Source organism: Silene latifolia, chromosome 5 (assembly GCF_048544455.1).
Source record: "Silene latifolia isolate original U9 population chromosome 5, ASM4854445v1, whole genome shotgun sequence".
Classification (NCBI taxonomy): domain Eukaryota; kingdom Viridiplantae; phylum Streptophyta; class Magnoliopsida; order Caryophyllales; family Caryophyllaceae; genus Silene; species Silene latifolia.
Genome location: NC_133530.1, coordinates 2,108,526 through 2,131,313, shown reverse-complemented (window position 1 = coordinate 2,131,313; position 22,788 = coordinate 2,108,526). Strand labels below are relative to the sequence as shown.

At 37.2% G+C, this 22,788-nt stretch overlaps 2 protein-coding genes and 1 long non-coding RNA gene across 3 annotated transcripts; 1 reads left to right on the top strand and 2 right to left on the bottom strand.

Annotated features, from left to right (window-relative positions):
• The first annotated feature begins 391 nt into the window (after positions 1-391).
• LOC141656360 (histone H3.2) lies at positions 392-1,045 on the top strand. Its single transcript, XM_074463224.1, has one exon. It carries the CDS (start codon positions 507-509, stop codon positions 915-917), a length of 411 nt encoding a protein of 136 aa, XP_074319325.1. The 5' UTR covers positions 392-506; the 3' UTR covers positions 918-1,045.
• Positions 1,046-4,284: 3,239 nt separating this feature from the next.
• On the bottom strand, positions 4,285-5,262 carry LOC141655785 (uncharacterized). The gene is made up of 2 exons (XR_012548180.1): positions 5,179-5,262; positions 4,285-4,628 (listed from the first exon to the last, which is right to left on the bottom strand). It is a non-coding gene; the product is annotated as an uncharacterized LOC141655785 (long non-coding RNA).
• Positions 5,263-11,526: 6,264 nt separating this feature from the next.
• On the bottom strand, positions 11,527-16,487 carry LOC141656357 (uncharacterized). Its single transcript, XM_074463221.1, has 9 exons — positions 16,311-16,487; positions 16,151-16,232; positions 15,600-15,681; positions 14,152-14,236; positions 13,630-13,738; positions 12,896-12,984; positions 12,749-12,813; positions 12,529-12,607; positions 11,527-11,855 (listed from the first exon to the last, which is right to left on the bottom strand). Exons 1-9 carry the CDS (start codon positions 16,395-16,397, stop codon positions 11,706-11,708), a joined length of 828 nt encoding a protein of 275 aa, XP_074319322.1. The 5' UTR covers positions 16,398-16,487; the 3' UTR covers positions 11,527-11,705.
• Between the last annotated feature and the right edge of the window lie 6,301 nt (positions 16,488-22,788).

Sequence of the window (22,788 nt, the reverse complement as noted above, 5' to 3'; positions counted from 1 at the left end):
ATAATAAATTTTACAATTAAAGTCCAAATTGAGTTAAATATCAGTTGTATAGTTGTTATTTTCTTTAATATTCCTATCAAAATAACCGCGCATTCGTTAGAAGTAAGTCAATTAGATTCAAAAATACGCCTGACCCAATAAACTCTTGTCCCGACACCCGACCCAATAAACCATTGAGTCACAATATCGCAAAAACCAAATGGATTCGATACTTGGAATTTCGCGGCTTCCAAATCTTACAATTTTTAAACGCGGGAAGTTTGCCATGTCATCGATCCGAACAGCACAATCCGTGCACACATCTCCCTAATCAAACCTCATCCGTAGATGCGATCTCAAATCAACGGTCGATATCTTATCACATCTCCACCTCCTTGTATATAAAAACCTTCCTTCATCATTTCACAATTCACAATTTACAAACTCAAATCAACCCAAATACTTCTCCAAACAAATCACTCAAATAACTCCCACATTTTCCATATTTCCGATTCCGAAACCCGAAAATGGCCCGAACAAAACAAACAGCCCGAAAATCAACCGGAGGAAAAGCGCCGCGAAAACAACTAGCAACAAAAGCAGCAAGAAAATCAGCACCAGCAACTGGAGGAGTTAAGAAACCGCATCGTTTCCGTCCTGGAACTGTTGCGCTTCGAGAAATCAGGAAGTATCAGAAGAGTACTGAGTTGTTGATCAGGAAACTTCCATTTCAGAGATTGGTTAGAGAGATTGCTCAGGATTTTAAGACTGATTTACGGTTTCAGAGTTCTGCTGTTGCCGCGTTACAGGAAGCGGCTGAGGCTTATTTAGTTGGATTGTTTGAGGATACTAATCTTTGTGCTATTCATGCTAAGAGAGTTACTATTATGCCTAAGGATATTCAATTGGCTAGACGGATTCGTGGCGAAAGAGCTTGATTTAATTAGTTCTGGATTATGAATTATGAATTATGAGATTGTTGTTGTAGATTTATGTTTTATGTTGGATTTAATCGTCTTTGTAATTTGTGAATTTGAATCTTAATGAAAATTGTTGTTAAGTTTAATCGTCTTTGTTGATTTTTGTTAATTACATTCTCTCCGTCTCATTCATCTATTTACATTTGTTTTTTAATATAGCGTTATGCTTCTATTTGATTCGATTTACTACTCATAAAGTACATTTTAGCAAATACGATCAATCAACATTAATTTGAAAACGAACGAGAAAATGTAATGAATTGGTTTGCTCGTGACAGTAAGCGACAGTGAGTTAATTCTAGAAGCGTATAGTTTGCTCGCGACAGTAATCAAGAAATACAATTCATTGTCGAAGCAAGCGACAGTGAGTTAATTCATTTTCAGGAATGCATTCCTACTGTATTCATTCTGCTGATAAAACGACCTTCTCCACAAAATCATAGATACCATAATTAGTTAAAAAGGATACTAAATCAAATAGAAGGTCCGGCAAAAAAGCTTGAATTACACCAGAAAAACACAAGGATAGAGTAATTCACAACCCAACACGCCTTGAACGCGGCCTGAAGTAACAAAAAACAGAATAAAGAAAAACTGTCGACTAGGAAATGAAAATGTTATAGAATACTCGTATCATTTTAAGACGGAAAAATTCTTAGGTCCTCTGGTAGGACCATTAATGTGTCCTCCCTAACCAATAAGAAGCCTTCATGGCTATTTAAATGCAATAAATAAAAAGTTAAATATAAGATAAATATAGGTATGAAAGCTTTTTATTGGCTAAGGAGGACATATTAATGGTCTTCCCAGAGGACCTAAGAATTTTTCATCATAATACATTTTACGAAAGACATTCGACAGGACAGTACTAGTTTCTAGAGATCCTTTCAAAATGTCCAAACCCTGCAAAAAAAAAAAAAAAAACACAAATATAAAACCAAGTCAAATAATTATAAGTTATCAATAAGATTCTTTACATTTGCTTTTGGTCCAGATTTTTAGGACCTTACTCCCTCCATTCAACTCCACACTACACTTATGCTTTTTGCACGAGTTTTAAGGAACGGATTAAAAAAACGTTTAAAAGTACATAGGGAAAAGAATGGTGGGGTTAAAAATGTTAAAAAAATATAAATGTGGGGTTTTATGGTGGAATAGAGTGAGCCAACAATGACATTTGATGTAAATAAGTTGTTGGAATTAGGATAAAATTGTCTTTTTCATTTCCTTTTTAGGAAAGGTGTGGTGTGGAGTTGAATGGATGAAAAGGGTATATGTGTAGTGTGGAGTTGAATGGAGGGAGTATATAGTTATCAATAAAACTTGGGAGAGACGGTCTCTCACTAAGTTATTGAGAGACCAAACTTTCGTACCCTTTTATTTGTATTTCGTACCCTTTTTATTATTGTTCGTGACATAATAATTTCGTACCTATTTACATAATAAATGTACCCATTTTATCATTAATCATGATTTGTACCTATTTTATTACCTTTAGTACCATTTTTTCTTAAAATTGTACAATAGTATCTCAATAAAGCTTATTAAGAGACCGTCTCTCAGGAGACCTACTCTATAGTTATATACTTATATGCATATATATGGACTATCTAACCTATATAGTTAGTTCATAACTGTATAGGTTAGTTAGTCCATAATCTGACTTTTATCGTTTTAATCATTCATTTAGAACTAAAAAAGAAAACGTAAAGAATCTGTTAATTAGACGAAAGTAGGAAGTAATAATACCTCCTGAAGACCAACTTGAACCTGTATCTACTCCAAGGCATCAAATTTCTTCGCCAAAGACTTAATGAGTGCAATCGACATTGGTTTGACCTCCAAATTATCCGTCACCATATAAACTCCGCTTCCACTGACATATTCCGTAGGAATAATCTCTTTTATACATTGACAACCACAACTATGACAAGAGTAGCACTTGTTAGTAACTACAAATTGACAAGTACGATTGTTTCCTCGAGCAACACAATTATCGTTATAACACTCATGAAGCGATAATAATGAGACACTAACAGACGCTCTTGGTTTAAACACGGAATCGCTATCAATATTTGATTTGAAGCATTCTGTATCATTAAGAGACTCAATACTTTTGTTGAGAGCACCCAGGGAACCAACCATGGCATTGTCGTTACGGAGTAAGAGTTTTGTGACGGTTGAGAGTGGTAATGACATTAGACCGAAGAGGAAGTCGACAAATTCTTTGTTGGCTTCCGCAAACACTACTTTGTTTGCGGTTTTATCTACCATTATTTTCAAACTTAGTTTCTTCTCCTCACTTGTTTCTGCCATTTTGATACAAGAACAGTTAAAGAAAAACTACGTATGTGAGATCGAGTATATAAAGAAAAACTAGTTTAAAAGTCGTGCAAAGTTGAACTTAGTAAATAGAAGTAGAAATTAAATTCTAGATTGTTAATTGGCCATTAATTTGAATTTGCATATGGTTTCTAGGACAATCTCAACCGTTTTTATTCAAACAAGGTGCATTGAAAATAGAAATACAGAGTAATTGAAACTCCAACAATCCAACAACAATAATGAAACAAATCAGAGACAATCCATGGACACGGTTAAGCTGTGACATACTTATAGAGATGCGAACAAGGCAGCCGACTTGCTAGTTAATCGAGGAATTAACTCAAGCAAGCACTCTTCCTACTTATTTAGATTTTCCCTTTAATGAACTACGTACCATCCTTCAGGAGGACATTTTTGGGATTGCTATTTCCCATGTAATAGCAAATAGTTAATTTCGGGTGTTGCCCCTCATTCGCACCCAAAAAAAAAAAAAAAAAAAAAAAAACAATAATGAATGGTAATGGTTGATTAACCTATTAGCCGGTGCCGTCTAATAGCAAGTTCAAAAGATTATAAGAACTGGGGCTCCAAATTTTTTAGACGTTAATTTACTAGATAAATGTCCATGTTCGAGTTCCATCTTGTACAAAAATTTAAGTTTTTCTATTACATGAGACCTCAAATGAACTTTTGGAACCAGGCCTCTTCAGAAGTAATTTGAGGTTTTAACGTGTTGGCTAAACGGTATTTGATGTCACAATAGTAATATTAATGATTGATTACCTTAACGGGGCCAAATCGACATGCCTCGATTGGACTAGCTAGGTGAGATTGTGAGAACTGAGAAGTTGAGATTATTATTCATTTAGGGTTCGTTTTAATTAGTCGGGTTTATGTCTGCTTTGGTCCGTCTTATGGTGTTAGGGATTCGCGATAGAATAACTCATATATTTCTAATTTTCCGATTTTGTAGTTCATTATAAAAAAAGAGAGAAGAAAATACAAACTATAGAAGCTCACACTGAAGACATAACTACTTGAAAATTTGTCACAAATTGACGATACATCATACGATTTCTTATAGGAAAAACTCCGACGACACAAACAAAATTGATGCTAGTCGATTCGATAATATTATTAGAGTAATTATTAAGCATTAATATTAAGGTTAATTATTAGTATTAGCTCTAGTAACACAACAACAAACGTCATATCCAATACATTTGCCAGTAAAATGTGAAGATTTGCGACGACATGCCGAAACACATTCTGGTATTAAACATTTGTCCATTCCAACTGTTCCAAGAGGGCATATTGATGATTCTCCTTTACCTGTTTTCATTTCTTTTTTTTTTAACAAAACAATAACAAAAATAAAATAAAAATTGAATCTAGAAAAAAAACAATTATGTCTCTAATGAAAAGATGTTACAAATATCGATGGTGGTTAAAACAGACGTATCGTGATATATAATAGGTCGCTGGGTCAGATCCTCTTTCGTATATTGTACTAGAAATATGCCTTACTGAATTAGTGAGGCATTTTGCATGAATTAATATCATATTCATGTGAAATCGAGATGACTAATATGGATTTTCATTATCGCGTATATAAAAGTATATTTTTAGAGCCAACATTTTTTTTAATGTGTGGTGAGTATGTATTTTAAGATATGAACGATTCATTCGTCTGAGTTTTGATTGAGATGATTTACTTACGACTTATATTTGTACCGTAGCTCATGCAATCATACATAGTTGATAATTGTTATAAACATATGACCTTAAATGTAAAAAATTATGAGAATTTAAATGACATTTATGCAAGTGATTATGATGAATTGATGATTTAAGAGTTAGATAAGCACAAATTAAATTAAAGTTGGAAACATACCAAAGGAAAAGATTAGGAGAGCTAGCATGAGAGTTGTCACAATAGAGAAATTCTTCATGTTGGGAAACATTGATGTACTTTCACAAAATATATGTTCTTTCTTCCTAAGGTATATATAGCACCTCTAAAAGATGGTCTATCTCACCAAAAGCAATTCATGAATTATAAAACCAGTTGTATATGTTATACAGTGTAGAATCTGAGTTTTGTGATAAAGTATGCGAACTTTATGTTAACAAATATGAGCTTTACTAGAAAATATTGAGCTCATCCATTTACACATTAAAAACATGAACTTTGAATTAACTCGGAAAGAATATATATAAGCTCGAATTCGTATAACTTGGTTGTACAATGTTTATGGTACAACTGGATGTATAATCCTATTTGTACACCAAAAGTAATAGGCTTTTCTTTTCTTATATTGACGGGTTTTAAAACTAAATTGCAACGATCATTCTGAAATAGATTTATCAGTATATATATAACATCTTATCAACGTCTCATATGTAGTTCATAACAAGGTTATAATGTATACAACGATGTTACATAAGACTAACAAATCCGTAATCATATTACGGAGACATGACATGTGACTTGTTGACGTACATTTGGATTTTAGACTAACAAAATAAAGGACCTTTTGGCTAGTGTATGGCTATTGGATGAGTCTATTACGGAGTACTTTATGCTCTCTCAAAGGGATGCCAATATTCTTTTAGAATTTCATTTGATTATTTTTAGAGAATGTGGAAAAGGTAAATTAAGGAATAATTTAAAGTTTTGGATATACTCCCTCTGTCCCGGTCATTTGTTGCATTTTTCTATTTTGTTGTGTGTTCTTTTTATTTTAAGAATAAATTTGATGAACAATTTGATCATTTGTACTCAATTCATTCCACTTGTTATTTAGTAATTGACCCCTCCCATTTTCTTGGTCTATGTGCAAAAACCAAATGACAACAAATGACCGGGACGAAGGGAGTATTTAAAGAGAATTTAGACATGAGGAATAATTCTCGTACTCGAAATCACTTACTTATTACTTAAGTTAACACTTCATTCACTGACTAAATAGTTATAGTTCTCTCACAATCGTAAGATTCGTAACTAACTAAAGCATATAAGTATTAGATTCACCAATTTGGTGGGTAATTGGTTCATTTATACCAGACTCGATTGATTGATTGATTGATTTTATCAATCATATAATACTCTGTATTTGATATTTGACTAAATTTCAGTTTTTAAGCAATTTATAACAAACGGTGATGGCACGAAGTTATTATTTGTACTCAACAAATTTTATTTTTTTCATCGCTTAAGGGTTAATCGCCCCTACAAGCTCCCCTAAATTTCGACATTGTTCAAAATCACGGTTTAAAACCGGTCTATAAGTGCATGTTTCCCGTTGCACTAACAATTTAACGTAAAGCATGTTGATAAACGCGAATAATTGTTGCACTTGTCAATTTATGTGGCTAATTAGCGACTTAATTTAATTAATTTTAAAAGGTTAAAAGTGAGAATACCTTTGCAATATTCTACCATAATAATAGAATTACGATCGAATCGAATCGTGTACATACGCTAACCTCGACCACATGCATGCATTTAAATTACCCTTTTATTTTAATCTCTTCTTTTTTAGATTATTAATTCCCCATTCTTGTTACCAACCGACAAGCATTACAAAGTTTGCATGCTTAGAACGTTTAATTACTAGATTAATTACTCCTTAATTAGTTACTCTGTATTTCCGTAATAAATCCCTTCGTCTCAGTCAATAGATAACAAATTAGTTACTAGCTTTGGCTTGTGTTTGATCTCGAGTCGTCTATTAAGGTAAAAAATTGATAGTTATGTAATACAAAGTTACATACTTCTTCCATTCAACTCTACTCTACTACTTTTAATTTTCTACCATATTCACAAATAAACATTCAATTTTAATTTTCTCTTAGTACATAAGTGAAAATATATTCATGTGTAATCTTGTTTGATTCGTGTTTACGAATACATTAAAAATATCTAACTTTTATAATTTTTGCAAATACGTAGCCAACGATATTTAGCGCGTAAAACACGCGTTGGCAAACGTGGTAAAGTAAGGTGGTGGAGTGAAGTTGAATGGAGGAAGTACTAATTACTAACACAAATTCTCTCTTATGACGGAGGGTATCCGTCACAAACTTGTGACGGGTACCATATCGTCTCACAAAAAACCCATAAGGGTGAGAGAAGGAGCACATGGGGTGGGTGTCCACCTTGTCCCCTCTACCCATTTCCACTCACATATTACCCGTCGTAATATCCGACCCGTCACAAGGGAGACCTACTGAATTACTAATATACGAGAAATGTGCCTCGGCCAATCGAAGGCATCCCAACCCTGATAATAAATGTGAACTTAGATGAACTGATATGTTGTTTGTTAAATAAAGCTTAACCAATTAACCACATATGTTATATACTCCCTCCTATTCCGAATAAGTGTCCCATTTGGACAATGACACGAAAATTAAGGAATATAGTTAAAATAATGAAATTTATTGTATAGGGGTAAGAATATATGAGTTAAATAATGAAAAGTATTGAATATGATGGGTTATGGGTGGTTGGGGTGGTAAATAAAGAAAAGAGCTAAGGGTAGGAAAGTAAAAAACCATGTCCAAATATGGCAAATGGGACAGTTATGTGAATAGACGAAAATGGCAAATGGGACAGTTATTTAGAATAGGAGGGAGTATTGTGTAATACTCCCTCCTATTCAGCCTATAGTTCCTCTTTCATTATAATACTCCTCACATATATTAGAGAAAGGAAAACTATAAGCTGAATAGAATGAGTACATCTTTTCACCACTGTCAAACTCAATCAGGAAAGCTTTACCGCCTTGGTCCTACACTCATGCTCAACTCAAGCCCATTAAACTATTAAAGGTGAAAATTAGAACACCACTAAGGCTGTGTTTATCCACAGACTCATCTTCAGACTTCAGACTCTGCCACCTCAGCTTTCCACTAATTTTTTATTCTTCAGACTCAGACTCAGACACTCTCAGACTCACTTAAAATATACACTTTATCCTCATACTCATTTCAGAGTTTGCCACCTCAACTTTCCACACAATCTACAATATATATATATATATATATATATAATAAAAAAGATCTACAATTTAATATTAATAAAGATGTATAATATAATTTTAATAAAAAAAAACCATTTGTTACCCAGCTCAAGTCAATGCACTACTTTTGTTACCCAACTCAACTCAATTTTTGTTATCCAGCTCAACTCAGCTTTTGTTACACAACTCAACTCAATTTTTGTTACCCAACTCAACTCAATAAGATGGGCTTTTTCTCAATTTTTGTTTTTCAACTCAACTCAACTCAACTTATTGAGCAAAACAATACATAATCTACTATAAAAAACGCAAATTCTCCCGTCTGAAATAAGACGGACAAAATGTTGTCATTTTACGATAAAATGTTAGCTTCATAAAATATTTTGTCACTAAATGGTTACATTCTTTTAAAAAATGGTGACATTTAATCCGTCTTATTTTAGAGCGTCTGAAGCAAGACGGACTATATTAATAAAATCTACAACTTATATTAATAAAATAATACATCATTACTATTCATCCGTCTGAAGAAGCGTCTTGGAAATCCAAGACTGATGTTAAGACTCTCACCCAAGACTCCCCACTTTATCCCTAAGACGCACAAAAAAGCTGCAAATCTGAAGCTCAGACTTTCCCTCATACTCTTGCTCATACCGCGTTAAACTTAGTCTAAGGACTATATATACCAAGCTCCAAGTTTTTCCATCAATCGCTAAATTTGTTCAGACTGCTTTCTACTTTCTTTAATTATTACTCATCGGTCATTTCTTCACTTATTTCATTTTTGGGTGTGTCAGACAATTATTTGTCTTTTTTTTTTTGGTTTTGACCATGAGTATCCCCCTACCGATAGCTGGGGAATTTTCTTTGGGAATCGAACCTCTGACCACTTGTTTAAGAGATGATAGCCCTTACCACTCATATCAACCAACTTTGGCCCCTCCCAACTTATTTGTCTTTCTATTATAAGAATGCGTCTATTGGGTAATTGGATCCTCCGTATTCATTTTAGTCTACTTGTCTTCTAATAATTGAGTCCTTCCTTTTTCCTAAGGTTTGGTAATCAAATGCAAACAAATGACCGGGACGGAGTGAGTAAAGTCTTGAATAAGTTGCCGACATAAAACACATTTAATTTGTTTTGATAGTTTGAGAGAAATATAATTTTTAATTCATTCTAAAATATTTATACTAACGTTGACGGTACGAGAGTCCCACGTTTTTTCTCGAACTTTTTGTTACCTTGCAAACATTCAAATGCATGCACTCGACAATTTCACATTTTTCGTTCTTTTGCTTCAAGCTTTTGAGCTTTTCCAAATGCATGCACTCAACACGTTTCATACAATGGTCATCAAGGTTTCAAACCGAACTATGATCATAAAAAAAAGGCGTTTTTCGACATAAATTATGGTGAAAAAGCTTTATTAGATTATGTGGATTTTAAGACATTAATTCAAGATCAATGGTTGCCATTATTATTATTAATATCATCATCCCTAGTAACGCAGCAACAAGTATCAATGGTGATGCATCTGCCCGTAGAGTGTAGAGCTTTGTCATGGCAGTCTGCGATGCATTTTGGGATCGTGCACCTCTCCTCTTCTACGGTTCCATACGAACAGTAGTCATACTGAGCTACCCCTGATTTCATCCCTCCAAATTAAATAAATGAATACAAATCATTTTCACCAAACTTCGAGAAAAAGGATTACGCATCTGAAGTAGTACCTCAGACCTTGTAGTTTTTTAGCATACACACATTTTTTCTGAGCATATTACCATTTATAAATATAGTTTTTGAGCAATATTATATTTTTTTAGTGTAATGTTTTAGTAAATGTGCTCAAAAAACTTTATACGAATGCAGAACTCAAAACTTTAAAATAAAACTCAGAAAATAAACAATAAGAGGTACTACCTCAGATGTATAGTCTATGAACGGTCAAACTTCATATGCATAAATATGTAGTTTTGCAACAAACATTACATCTCATTTATATTTATCGATCAGTCAATGTCGATAGTCAAACAAAGTCATGCGCCCTATGTTTGAAAGTTGCCTGTTTTCCCCCCTTTCCTAGTGGTGGAGAAGGCCCGGGAATAACACTACATAACAGGGAAGGGGTGATTCGCAGTTTCGAACACACGACTATATCTATGGAGCTTATTTTACACCAATAGACACTAAAACATCTTCAATAACTCTACTTGAGTAATACAACAATATCAAAAACTGCGGATAAGGGGGAGTTGGATATAACAACAACATCAGAGCCTTAATACCAAAATGATTTGGGATCGGCTGACATGAATCATCCTTTAGAACCGTCCATGGGTGAACGCATACCTCAAAATGCGAATAGAAAAGGGAGTTGGATATAACAAGTAAACAAAAAGATTTAAACTTACCAGGTGAAAAGATCAGAAGCAAAGCCAAGAAGAATAGTGTTGCTACAGAGTAGGTCTTCATCCTCGGAGAACATAAATAGTATATTTGGGAGCGATCACTATCAGCTATAAATAGCATAAGAAAAAACTTCCCGAAATAACATTTAAGTTCTTATATGATAGTTGGTTTATTAAGGGTAAATTAATCATTAGCTAATTAAACAATGATAAAGGACATTCTGATAAATAACTACTATTGGATAGGCCTTACTTTCAAAAGCATTACAAAAGCATCATATAATCCTTCTTATCGGCATCAACATAATCTAAGAAGAATGCTAAAATAGTCCGACAACATGGCAATAAGAAAATCACCAAGCACTCATAGTAAAACGTATTATAAGAACAACTGGTGATTACGATGCTAAAACAACCAGCAAAAACCAGTCATTAGTCATTTTTTATTGTTAAGCATACTGTTGGCACTAACTTGAAAATGCCACTATGTAAAGCCACGGGAAAGAAATAATACAAATTATGAACACCTCAACAAAAAGGAGTTCGATGGAATAATTAAAATTTCCCATAATACATTGTTAATTATGGACCATCCCATTTTTTCTGGGTTGGCACTTCTCTTGTCGCCTATTTGATCGTTTTTCGGGAGCTAATGGACAACTATTTTGCCCATTTGTGGCACCTTTCTTGACCAACATTCACAAACCACACACACAAATCTTAAATTGTATTTCCTCCATTCCAAATCTAATTTTCTCATGATTTTAGTTGTCAACAGATGTTAATTCTGAGTTTCTGACCATTGATTTATGAAGCCGGATATTTTCGTATTACCAAATTTAAAAGTCGTAACTGTGTGAGAAGATCTCAGTCAAAGTCGACATGGTTTGACGACCAAAATCAAATTGGGACAATACAAAAGGGATGGAGGAAGCAAGGAAATGTTTAGCGTGAAATGTGTGATAGGCAAGTGGAGCATTATCATTCAAACCTGTATCCCCTCCGCCGTCTTCTTTCCTTTCTTGTTTTTGCGTTTCTTTTGCTTCTCTACAAGCCTTGAACGATCTTTAGCACTCTTCTCCCACTCTTTCTTGTGTCTTTGGTAGAGTAGCATCGCTGCACGAGCATCTTCAATCTGAAACAACATTTATTAATCCGTAAGCAGGGTAAATTAATTAGCAAGTACCACTGACCATCTGATATTCTACCAAGGAATCTGAGACACTAATTACATAAACCTGAGTCACAGTTAGAACACTTTATCAAGTACAATGAAAACACGTAGTAAAGAAATATAGAGAGAATTAGAGGAAAAATGGGAGAGAGACTGAGGCAGGGATTTGGTTAACAAACAGGATTGATTGAAAATGGAAGGGAAGGGAAATAAATCCTCCAAGACAAGTAAAAATTTCTCCTTTGTACAAAAGTCCTCCAAAGTTTTACATGCATACGTCTAACAAGCCCAGAGAATCTTAATGACATCAGAGAACTGGGTTCAAAAGGAATGTAACCAGCTCCCCACTTTACTCCAGAAATAGACGACATGTGCATGATGGGAGGAAAAACACGTGTGGCACGAGGTAAGATGCAAGCAAGCAAGTAAACCAAGTACTAGATTGATACATAATTACACCTATATTAGCAACGAAAGAAACGATAACAGTGTCTTACTAAGCAGAAGTAACAGTTTCTCCATGGCATGAGAAATACTATTGCTAATGACATTAAATATAAGGTTCAGTATCACCAAAAAAAAAAGTGAGCTAAATATTTGAAACAAAACTAAAGCAAAACAATGTAAAACGTACCGGACAATGCTCCCCAGACTGGATAGAGACACCAAGAAATTCGGTTGCAAGGTGCCGAAGTGCTTTTCGATGACTTTCTCTGCACCAATTGGGAAACATCAATTAAAATGAAACCAATGTTCACTGCTTTATGGTTAAGCATTCCTTCGAGGATAAAACTAAAAATCCGAAGACCGGGAAAAGGAATAGAGAAGGACAAGTTGAGAATTGGTAAGCATACTTTAAAAATGGTTGGTATTCTGAAGTGTCACGCGTATCCTTTTTCGGATGACTTAGCAGCAAAGCCTGTGGAGAAAAAACGAATCATTAAATAGGAAAATGGCCCAACTTAAGCATCCAAGAGATAGGCGGGAGCAGAACAGATCACCTTTAGATCATTCCGTAAAGCATGGCCAACAAGAATCCTTCCTTTAATCAGCTCCGCCACCTTTGTCTGAACAGTGGGGAAATCCTTAGCTGCAAAACCCGCCCATATGGCCATAAGTTCAATGACGAGCACTTGACAAAAGGCATCATTGACACACCCACGCAATTATGCCACCCATGATTTACTTACATTTTCTTCTTTAGCTTCGTGATCGAGAGGAGGGGAAGAAAAAGGAAATCTATGCAGACTAAAAATCAAAATTTTTGATATTTCAAATCAGATGCCCATAGGTTCATCTTTTAATTATTGCCCAATTCCTGTAAGAAAAGAAGTGAAACCACTACCCCTCTATGATTCAAAACTTTCAAGATGTAACCAGCGGCTTTAAAAAGTATGAATTGGGGTAAAGCAAATCCTGCCTAGACACTATAGCTTTGGGACATCCACCTACAGTCTCCCACAACCTCGTGCATTTACAGGCATTATGAAACTATAACTCAAGATTCACAACCATAACTGACTCAACCAGGGTGACAAACTGACAGCATGAAATTTGACAGTCACTAATCATCTAGCCCAACATTTCTCTCGGTGTCTATATGTTATCCAAAAACAAGCTAGACAGTCATGAGTAGCAACTAGAGGCAGCTAGGAAGATGCGTTACATTTTTATCCATATTCATGCATTACCCTTCAAATATGAAAGAAAGAGCCCCACAACATGGTCTGCGTACCTTTCTTCAAATCACGAGGCCGAATTCCACTAACTTCTGTGCGGAAGTCAACAACACGTTCAATGGGGCGCACAAATTCATCATACAGTACATTTCCCCATTTGTTGACCTGGCAAAAACTGAATTACATTAAAGAAATTAAAGATGGTCCGATAAGAGAACTCAAATGACAAAATTAATAAATAAAGAGTAAGGAGACGACCTATGTACAAACAGTACAGTTCAAACCTCTCCAAATCCCTAAATTCAAACCTCTACGGCACTGGTAAAAGTACTTTATATGTTCAATAATTCACCCATTAATCAAGCATTTAATACGCAACCATAGACTCCATGGTGATTGACTAACTTATCCCTAAATGACGGTTAAGCGAAAGTTTCCATAGGACTTTAGAGTGAGGTGCAATGTCAGTTTTCATTGGACTTCAGGGTGAGGCGCAAGCTCTAACTTGCTAAACAAGAAATAAATTGTAGAACAGCTGAAACCGTATTCGAGTATAAGATTGGAGAATGAAACCATACCAGTGTAACCCGTCCAAGGGCACTTTTATTTCCTTGAGAACTAACTCCAACCATTTCACAATCCATAGCTACCTCTTTTGTCAGACTGAAAATAAAAAGGCAGCATACAGAAATCAAACTCTTTACCAAACGAAACCTCTACCAAATATCTTAAAGGAGCCTATTACCAAGTAATCTAGCATGAAGCCTCCTAAAATCAAAATACAATCCAAAACCTATAAGAGTAATAATTAGATTTGAAACCAAACCAAAAGGAATAACTTGCTGTCTCTACACATAAATGCAACAAACAAGCACTAAGCGTCCAAGCCCGGAGGTATTGAGACACATCCTTAAGGCTTGTCTTCATAATGACAGGCGGTTCAATAAAAAGAAATTTAACTTTACAATGTCACCGTCAATGAAAGGGAGAAACAACACGCAATAATGCCATTTTAAGACAATGCTTTTATTTAAGATGATTTTCATGAATGCTTTACACAATTTTCGAGGAAAAGGGCTCCAAAAAGTGTGGTCGATCTTTTTGGGACCTACCGTTGATGTTCATGTATCTTTTTCAACCAAAATAAACATTTTTCCTTAAGTATAGCAGCTTACAGATAACAACTGTTTCTGAGCCATTAATACAACATCAGCCTCAGCTAGAAAAATAAATATTTCAAACAGACAAATAAATCAGTCCATCAGTCCCTTTAGCACGAACAAACAACAGGTGAGACTGGTAGGCCATTTCCGATTACCAAGTCCTAACCTAAAGGTTAACAAGTTGTGTGCGCCTATACATGAAAAAATCGTTTTAACCAAGTAGCCTGTTGGACACCCCAAGAAGACAGGAGTAACATTTCCCCCTTCCCATACAAGTTGAGACCAGTAGGCCAATTCCAATTACCAAGTACCAACTAAAAGAAATTTCAACCTGTAGTAGAATTGTACATCCAACTATCAACAGACAACCATAAATATTCCCGACTTATGTAAGCCATGTTCTATAGTCAGTTTTACAAGAAAGCTTTCATGTCTTTAAACACTTTTACAATAAAAGGTGTTGGACACAGTGACACAAAAACCACCGAATCCTGAATCATTCAACTCAGAATATCCCAAGTCACAATCGTGTTGTGTAGGCATTTCGCAACCATAGTAATTCCTATTTCCTACCATACTAAATATGAACATTTAGCTAATCATAGCAAACACCGCCTGACTCTAATGACTCGTCTGCTACCAAGTGAGTAACTCTACAAGGATGGGAGGCCCTAATCATAGCAAATATTACCTTTGTTCCATTAAGACACATCACAGCAAATATTTAGCATGATTAAATCGTCTCATATAGTCATACCAAACAAGAAAACATGATGCAACGGTTGATTCATATTGGTAAAATACACATTCACGGAACTATAACATCAAATGATATAGCGCAGTAGTTACAAATTAGTCAATACCTAAAATCAGAGTTAACCGGCTCAAGTACATTATTCGGCTCAGAATCCACAGCACTCAAATCAGATCGTTCTTTGCGCTTACCTGCAAAACATACAAATTCAACACTACATCAAATGCAAAAAATGCAAAAATACAGTACATTATATCGAGAACAAGCAATTAAACTAAACAAAACACGGAGAAAAGTGACCTAAAATTCATTGCGCTTTCCTGCAGAACTTACTAATACAACAACAACCGCGACAACTACGAAAGAAATAGCAACAGCAACAACAACAAAAATAACACCAGTAGTAGTATCAACAAAATGCAAAATTAAACACTACATTATATCAAGAAAAAGCAATTAAACTAATTGACCGAAAATTCTTTGCGTTTTCCAGCAGAACTTACAAATTTAACAGCAACAACAACGGCGAAAGCGACGAAAACGACAAAAAAAAATTAACAACCACAGCAATAGCACTATAGCAGCAGCAACAACAACAAAATGCAAAAATATACAGCACGACAAGCAATTAAATTCCAAAAAGAGGAAAAAAAAATTGACCTAATACTGAACGCTGAGCATCGCCATTTGAATTCGGAGAAGCTCCAGAAGAATTAGGTTTACGATTCTGAACATTCAATTTCTGCGGGAAAAAAACATCATAAATTGAACGTAAAATTGAAGAAGATTAAACTAAAGTGAGAGAAATTAGGGGAATTACTTGACGAAGTTGAGCCCAATTAGGGTTTATCGGTAAATTATTAGGGTTTTTCTTCTTCGTCTCCTTCTTCGTAGGTTGAATATTCATCGTTCTCAGTTTAGGTTGATGAAGTTGAAAGTGGCGGAAAATCGGAAAAACTGTTTTGTGTTGGCGGTAAAGTGGGCTGATATTTTGGTGAGGAGAAAAAATGGGATTATTGGGTTGACGTATTGTAGGCCATTTGGACTAGTTATGTGGGCGGTAAATTGGGCTGAAATTTAGGTATAATCTTTTGGACTGAAACTGATTTGATCTGAACTGAATTAAACTGAACTGAATTGTATTGTACTGTACTTATAGCATCTGAACTATAAACTAAACTGAACTTATAATATTTGAACTGAACTGAACCGAATTTATAGGATCTGAAGTGAACTTAAATTAAATTAAGTGACTTTAACTCCAAAAGAACAATACCTTAATCAGAAATTTTGGGATTATTGGGGATTGATGTAGGTAGACTTGGTAAACGGGTCAACTAATCGGGGTCGGGTAGGGTTATTTCGGGGTCCGGTCATTTTTGGGTCAACTATTATCAAGTTATTTGTAAATAATATTCATTTTGCAACAATCCGGGCGGTTATACTGGGTCAGGTTAATTCGGGATCAGGTCAATTTTCTCGGGTCTAGATGTAGGTCTATGGCATTTGGAATGTTGGATTAGAGGTGAGTAGTTGGTCCCCAACAAGTCTCTCTTGTGACGGACATATCCGTCATAAGCTTGGGACGGGTCAAGTAATACCTATGTGGGTAGATAAGACAAAATAAATTGCTACTCCCTAGGCATTCTGCTTTTGTCGTATCTACCCCACATAGGTAGTACTTGACCCGTCGCAAGCTTGCGACAGATATACCCATCATAAATGAGAATTTGTGGTTGGTCCAAGTTAAGAGGTTTGATTCGGCTCAACCTGTTTTTATTGGGCCAAAAAGAATTATGGGTCATCTCAATACCGCTCAAAGTATATATGTTTTGGTCGGGTTACGGCCAGGCGTATGTCACAAATTTTGGCTCGGCTTATAGTATATTTTTAATTTTAATTTTTAATAACATTTGTTAAAAAATAGCGAAAAGTTATAAACAACTCTCCAAAAACTCATGTATACTTAATACGGAGAAGTATTTAAAAATAATAATGTCTATACCTTCAATCATATATAGAGTCCTTTATTATACATTCTAAAATAGTTGTGTACGAAGTATGTCTTTATCAAAGTATTCTTTAAGAACATGCAATTCGTATACGTGATGACTTTATGTACATCTTAATTTGTCAATGTTAGACTGTTAGTCCCTTCACTGACATCTGATAAAAATAGAACGAACATAGAAAAAATTAGCATGGTCATGTGCAAAGGATGGCGTGCATAAATAAGTGGTTAATGTTAATGGTGATAACCAGACGAAACAATTCACGAGCAACTTGAGTTTGATTCGGTTAAAGCTCTAGTACTCATGCACGCCCCGTTTGATATCTTAATTAGTCGGGTCGAGTTAATATTGGAGAAACTCACGAGCTGCTCATAATTGTGTGACAAGCTAACATATACTCTTGTTTTATAAAAATATATATCATGATTATTTGTTTGTTTCACCAAATGTAATGTTTTTATTAGTAAATATAAATATAGTGTATATATTTATTTGATAGTGTTCCGTAAATATCGTAGATATTGTTAGATTACGAGATTGCATTCACATTGTACTCTAGCTATATATTGTAATACCGATTCATTGAATAAACGGAGGGAATTCAGTTACTTTCATGGTATCAGTGTCTTAGGGTTTCTCTCTAAACACATCCACAAAATCGTCTTCATCGCCTTTGATCATCCCTTCGAGCCACGGCCATGACAAAGGACGGTGAAGTCAGCGGCAAGCCCGCCCTCCATCCCGTTTATTCAGTCACTAATATTCTCAATAAGTTCGTATGTTAGACGGTACCAAGATAACGTATTCGGCGTGGGTTAAGCTTTTCACCCTTCACGCAAAGGGATACAAGGTATCGCATCACATCGACGGTACTAAGCCCTCTGCCGAAGCCGATCCGAAATATGGCGAATGGTGTGAAATCGACGCACATGTTCTCCAATGGATCTATGGTTCCATCTCCGAAGACCTTCTTCTTCGTGTTCTTGAAACGGAATCCACCGCCTACGAGGCCTGGAAACGTATCAAAGATCACTTTCATAATAATAAAGGAGCCCGGGCAGCGGCGCTAGAGCATGAGTTCACAAACTTGTCTCTATCGAAGTGCACGTCACTCGATGAGTACTGTCAGAGATTGAAGGACATCGGCATCCAACTCACTGATGTTGGAGGTACGGTCGATGATCAAAGATTGGTCTTGCAAATGGTTCGCGGTCTACCGAAAGAATATGATACGGTTGGTGCTTATATCAATCAAACCCTTCCTACTTTCGAATCCGCCAGAGGCATGCTTCAATTGGAGGAAAATCGACAGGCTGCTCGAAAGGACGACGACACCGCTGCAACGGCGTTAGCCGCTCCGGCAGTCTCCTCTCCTCCCTCCTCTGGCTGGAGCGAAGGCGGGTCCTCCAATGGGAATGGTAATGGTAGTAATCAGTCAAACCGTAACAACAACGGTGGAAGCAATTGGAACAAGAAGAACTCTGGTTTTAAAGGGAAAGGGAAAGGCAACGGCGGACAGAACGGCGGTTGGTCAAACAATCAGCGCGGTGGCAACTACGGGGGAGGACGACCTTATGCTCCTCAAACATGGGTTGCTGCCCCGCCACAACAAATTTGGCCGATGCAATGGGCCGTTCCTCCTTGCCCATATCCCGCTCAACAAGGGTGGGTTAACCCATGGCAACCACAAACTCGTGGTGCTCAACCCTCACAACCTCGATTTCAGCAGGGTCCTCCAGTTGCAGGCCAAGCTTATGTTGCCTCGAATGGGTATGAACCGACTCAAGTAGGACAGGTTTTTCAAGCTATGACGCTTTACCCACCCGAGGATGGCAATTTTTACATGGACACGGGAGCATCGTCACACCTTACGGCTGATCCAGGTATGCTCTCATCCCCTTTCAATAAGAGTAGTATTCGGTCTATTTATGTCGGTAATGGTAAGTCCATTGCGGTTCACGGATCGGGTCAAACCCAAATTCGTTCCCCTACCTGAAATTTTGCTCTTAATGACGTCCTTTATACACCACAAATAATGAAAAATTTAATTTCCGTTCGCCAGTTTACTAAAGACAATCATGTAAGTGTCGAATTTGATCCTAATGGCTTTTCTGTGAAGGATATACGGACTGGGACAATACTACTGAGGAGCAATAGCACCGGTACACTTTACCCCGTGTCATCCAAGCCTTCCACAGAGCCGCCCCAAGCCTGTTTAGCCGCGTCTACCTCGGACCTTTGGCACTCTCGCCTTGGTCATCCGGGAATTAATATTGTTGATTGTCTTCGTTCCACAAAGACCATTTCGTGTAATAAAGAGCGCAGCTCTAAACTTTGTCATGCTTGTCAAATTGGCAAGCATAAACGTTTACCTTTTAATTCTTCCATTTCCGTTTCTTTATCCCCCTTTGATATAATTCACTGTGATTTGTGGACCTCTCCCATTAGTAGTAAAAGCGGATTTAAATATTACATGGTTTTAATTGATAATTATTCGCAATATGTGTGGGTTTACCCGCTTAAATTCAAATCCGAGGCTTTTTCCAAATTCCTACAATTTAACAACTACATTAAAACCCAATTTGAAAAACAAATCAAAAGCTTCCAATGCGATATGGGTCGTGAATTTGACAACACTTCCTTTCATCAATTTTTTAGTCAACACGGCCTAACCTTTCGATTCTCATGCCCACACACATCGTCTCAAAATGGCAAAGCCGAGAGAATGATTCATCGCCTCAATGAAATAGTACTCGCTTTACTCGCCCATGCCTCTCTTCCACCAGATTTTTGGGTCGACGCATTACATACAGCCACATATCTCCACAACATCCTTCCCTCCAAAATTTTACAACTCCGATCCCCCGCTTCCGCCCTTTTTTTGCGTCATCCCACTTACACTCACCTACGTGTCTTTGGGTGTCTTTGTTACCCAAACCTCTCGGCCACTCGTCACCACAAATTACAAACCCGCTCCGTCACATGTGTCTTCCTAGGCTACCCCCAAAATTATCGAGGATACCGGTGTCTTGATATTGCTTCAGGTAAAATTATTTTGTCCCGGCACGTTACCTTCGATGAACAAGTCTTTCCTTTCGCCTCCACCTACATACCCGACAAAACAAGCTACCAGTTTCTTGAACCCGAACCCGCCCCCGTCACATCCTCACCTGACTTGTTTGCCTACCCCCAAGCCCAACCCGACACCCCACCTCAAAGCCCAACCCCTTCCCGTACCCACTCTACTACTACCCATACCCCTGTTTCTCAAACACACACCCCTGCCACCCAGTCTCCTCCCTCCTCTGCCTCTACCCCTGCCACACCTGACCCCAGCCCTTCTTCCTCACCACCTCCGCCACCTCCCCCACCACCTCCCCCTCGCCCTCACACCATGGCTACTCGCCTCCAACATGGCATAGTCAAACCCATAAACCGTATGAACCTTCTCGCCCATACCGAGACCACCATCTCCCCCATTCCCAAATCCCCGACCCAGGCCCTCCTTGACCCGCAATGGCGTGCCGCCATGAACGCTGAATTTAAAGCTCTTCTTGATAACGGGACTTGGGAGCTCGTACCCCGGCCTACTGACGCTCATATAATTCGTTGTATGTGGTTATTTCGACATAAATTCAGGTCCGACGGTAAACTTGAACGCTACAAGGCACGCTTAGTAGTTAATGGCAAAACGCAGCAGGTCGGCATTGATTGTGACGAGACATTTAGTCCCGTTGTTAAACCTGCTACCATTCGGACGGTCTTGAGCCTCGCTGTTTCTCGTAACTGGCCAATCCATCAATTGGATGTTAAAAATGCCTTCTTACATGGCGATTTGCTTGAAACAGTTTATATGCACCAACCACCGGGTTTTGTTAATTCGGCTGCACCGTCTCATGTCTGCCGCCTTCGCAAGTCCCTTTATGGACTTAAACAAGCTCCCCGTGCATGGTACCAACGGTTTGCTAATTTTATCTTATCCCACGGGTTTCGAGGAAGTAAATGCGACGCGTCCTTATTTATTTATCATCATGGTACTGACATTGCTTTTCTATTATTGTATGTTGATGATATTGTTCTTACAGCGTCAAGTCCTGTGCTACTTCGTCGTATAATTGCCACCTTGTCCTCTGAATTTGCTATGACGGACTTGGGCAAGCTTCACCACTTCTTGGGCATTGCTGTCACTCGGTCCACTCAGGGCCTGTTTTTGTCCCAAGGTCAATATGCGAAAAGCATACTCGCCCGAGCTTCGATGACCGGTTGTAACCCAAGCACCACCCCTGTTGACACTAATTCGAAACTAAGTGCAGCTGCTGGCCCTCCCGTGGCCGACCCTGCGTTGTACCGAAGTCTAGCAGGTGCGTTACAATACCTCACAATTACCCGTCCTGATATCGCTTATGCGGTGCAACAACTTTGCTTATTCATGCATGACCCGCGAGAAAGCCATTTGCACTTCATGAAACGAGTTATTCGTTATGTTAAGGGTACGTTAGATTACGGCCTTACTTTTTCCGTGTCCAAATCACACTCCCTCATTGCTTATACTGATGCTGATTGGGCCGGTTGTCCCGACTCTCGCCGTTCTACGTCCGGGTATTGTGTCTTTTTAGGCGATAATATTATCTCCTGGTCATCTAAACGTCAAGCCACGGTCTCCAAATCCAGTGCTGAGGCCGAATATCGTGGGGTTGCTAACGTTGTTGCCGAAACGAGTTGGATTCGAAATTTGCTCCTTGAACTTCAAATGCCAATTACACGAGCAGCTCTGGTTTACTGTGATAATGTTTCGGCCGTTTATCTTGCAGGTAACCCCGTCCAACACCAGCGCACAAAACATATTGAAATTGACATACATTTTGTTCGTGAGCAGGTACAGCTTGGCCATGTTCGTGTTTTACATGTTCCCTCCAGTTTTCAATATGCAGACATTTTTACCAAGGGACTTCCACGCCAGCTGTTTACACAATTTCGGACCAGTCTTTGCGTCCGCTCTCCTCCCGCTACGACTGCGGGGGTGTATTAGTAAATATAAATATAGTGTATATAATTATTTGATAGTGTTCCGTAAATATTGTAGATATTGTTAGATTACGAGATTGCATTCACATTGTACTCTAGCTATATATTGTAATACCGATTCATTGAATAAACGGAGGGAATTCAATTACTTTCAGTTTCGTTCCCCATATTCTTACATACGAAGTATAAATATCAAGTTAATAAAATTGTCGAAACAATCTCCTATATATAAAAGATGAGTTTTTTAAACTCTTTTGATTG

Bases quoted from the DNA above. Each gene is read 5' to 3' on its own strand.
- LOC141656360 (XM_074463224.1), top strand. From the start codon at position 507: ATGGCCCGAACAAAACAAACAGCCCGAAAATCAACCGGAGGAAAAGCG.
- LOC141656357 (XM_074463221.1), bottom strand. From the start codon at position 16,397: ATGAATATTCAACCTACGAAGAAGGAGACGAAGAAGAAAAACCCTAAT. The intron at 13,739-14,151 runs GTATGGTTTCAT...AGTTTTTGCCAG, and splicing joins CCCTTGGACGGGTTACACTG to GTCAACAAATGGGGAAATGT. The intron at 12,814-12,895 runs GTGATCTGTTCT...TTTTCTCCACAG, and splicing joins CTTTACGGAATGATCTAAAG to GCTTTGCTGCTAAGTCATCC.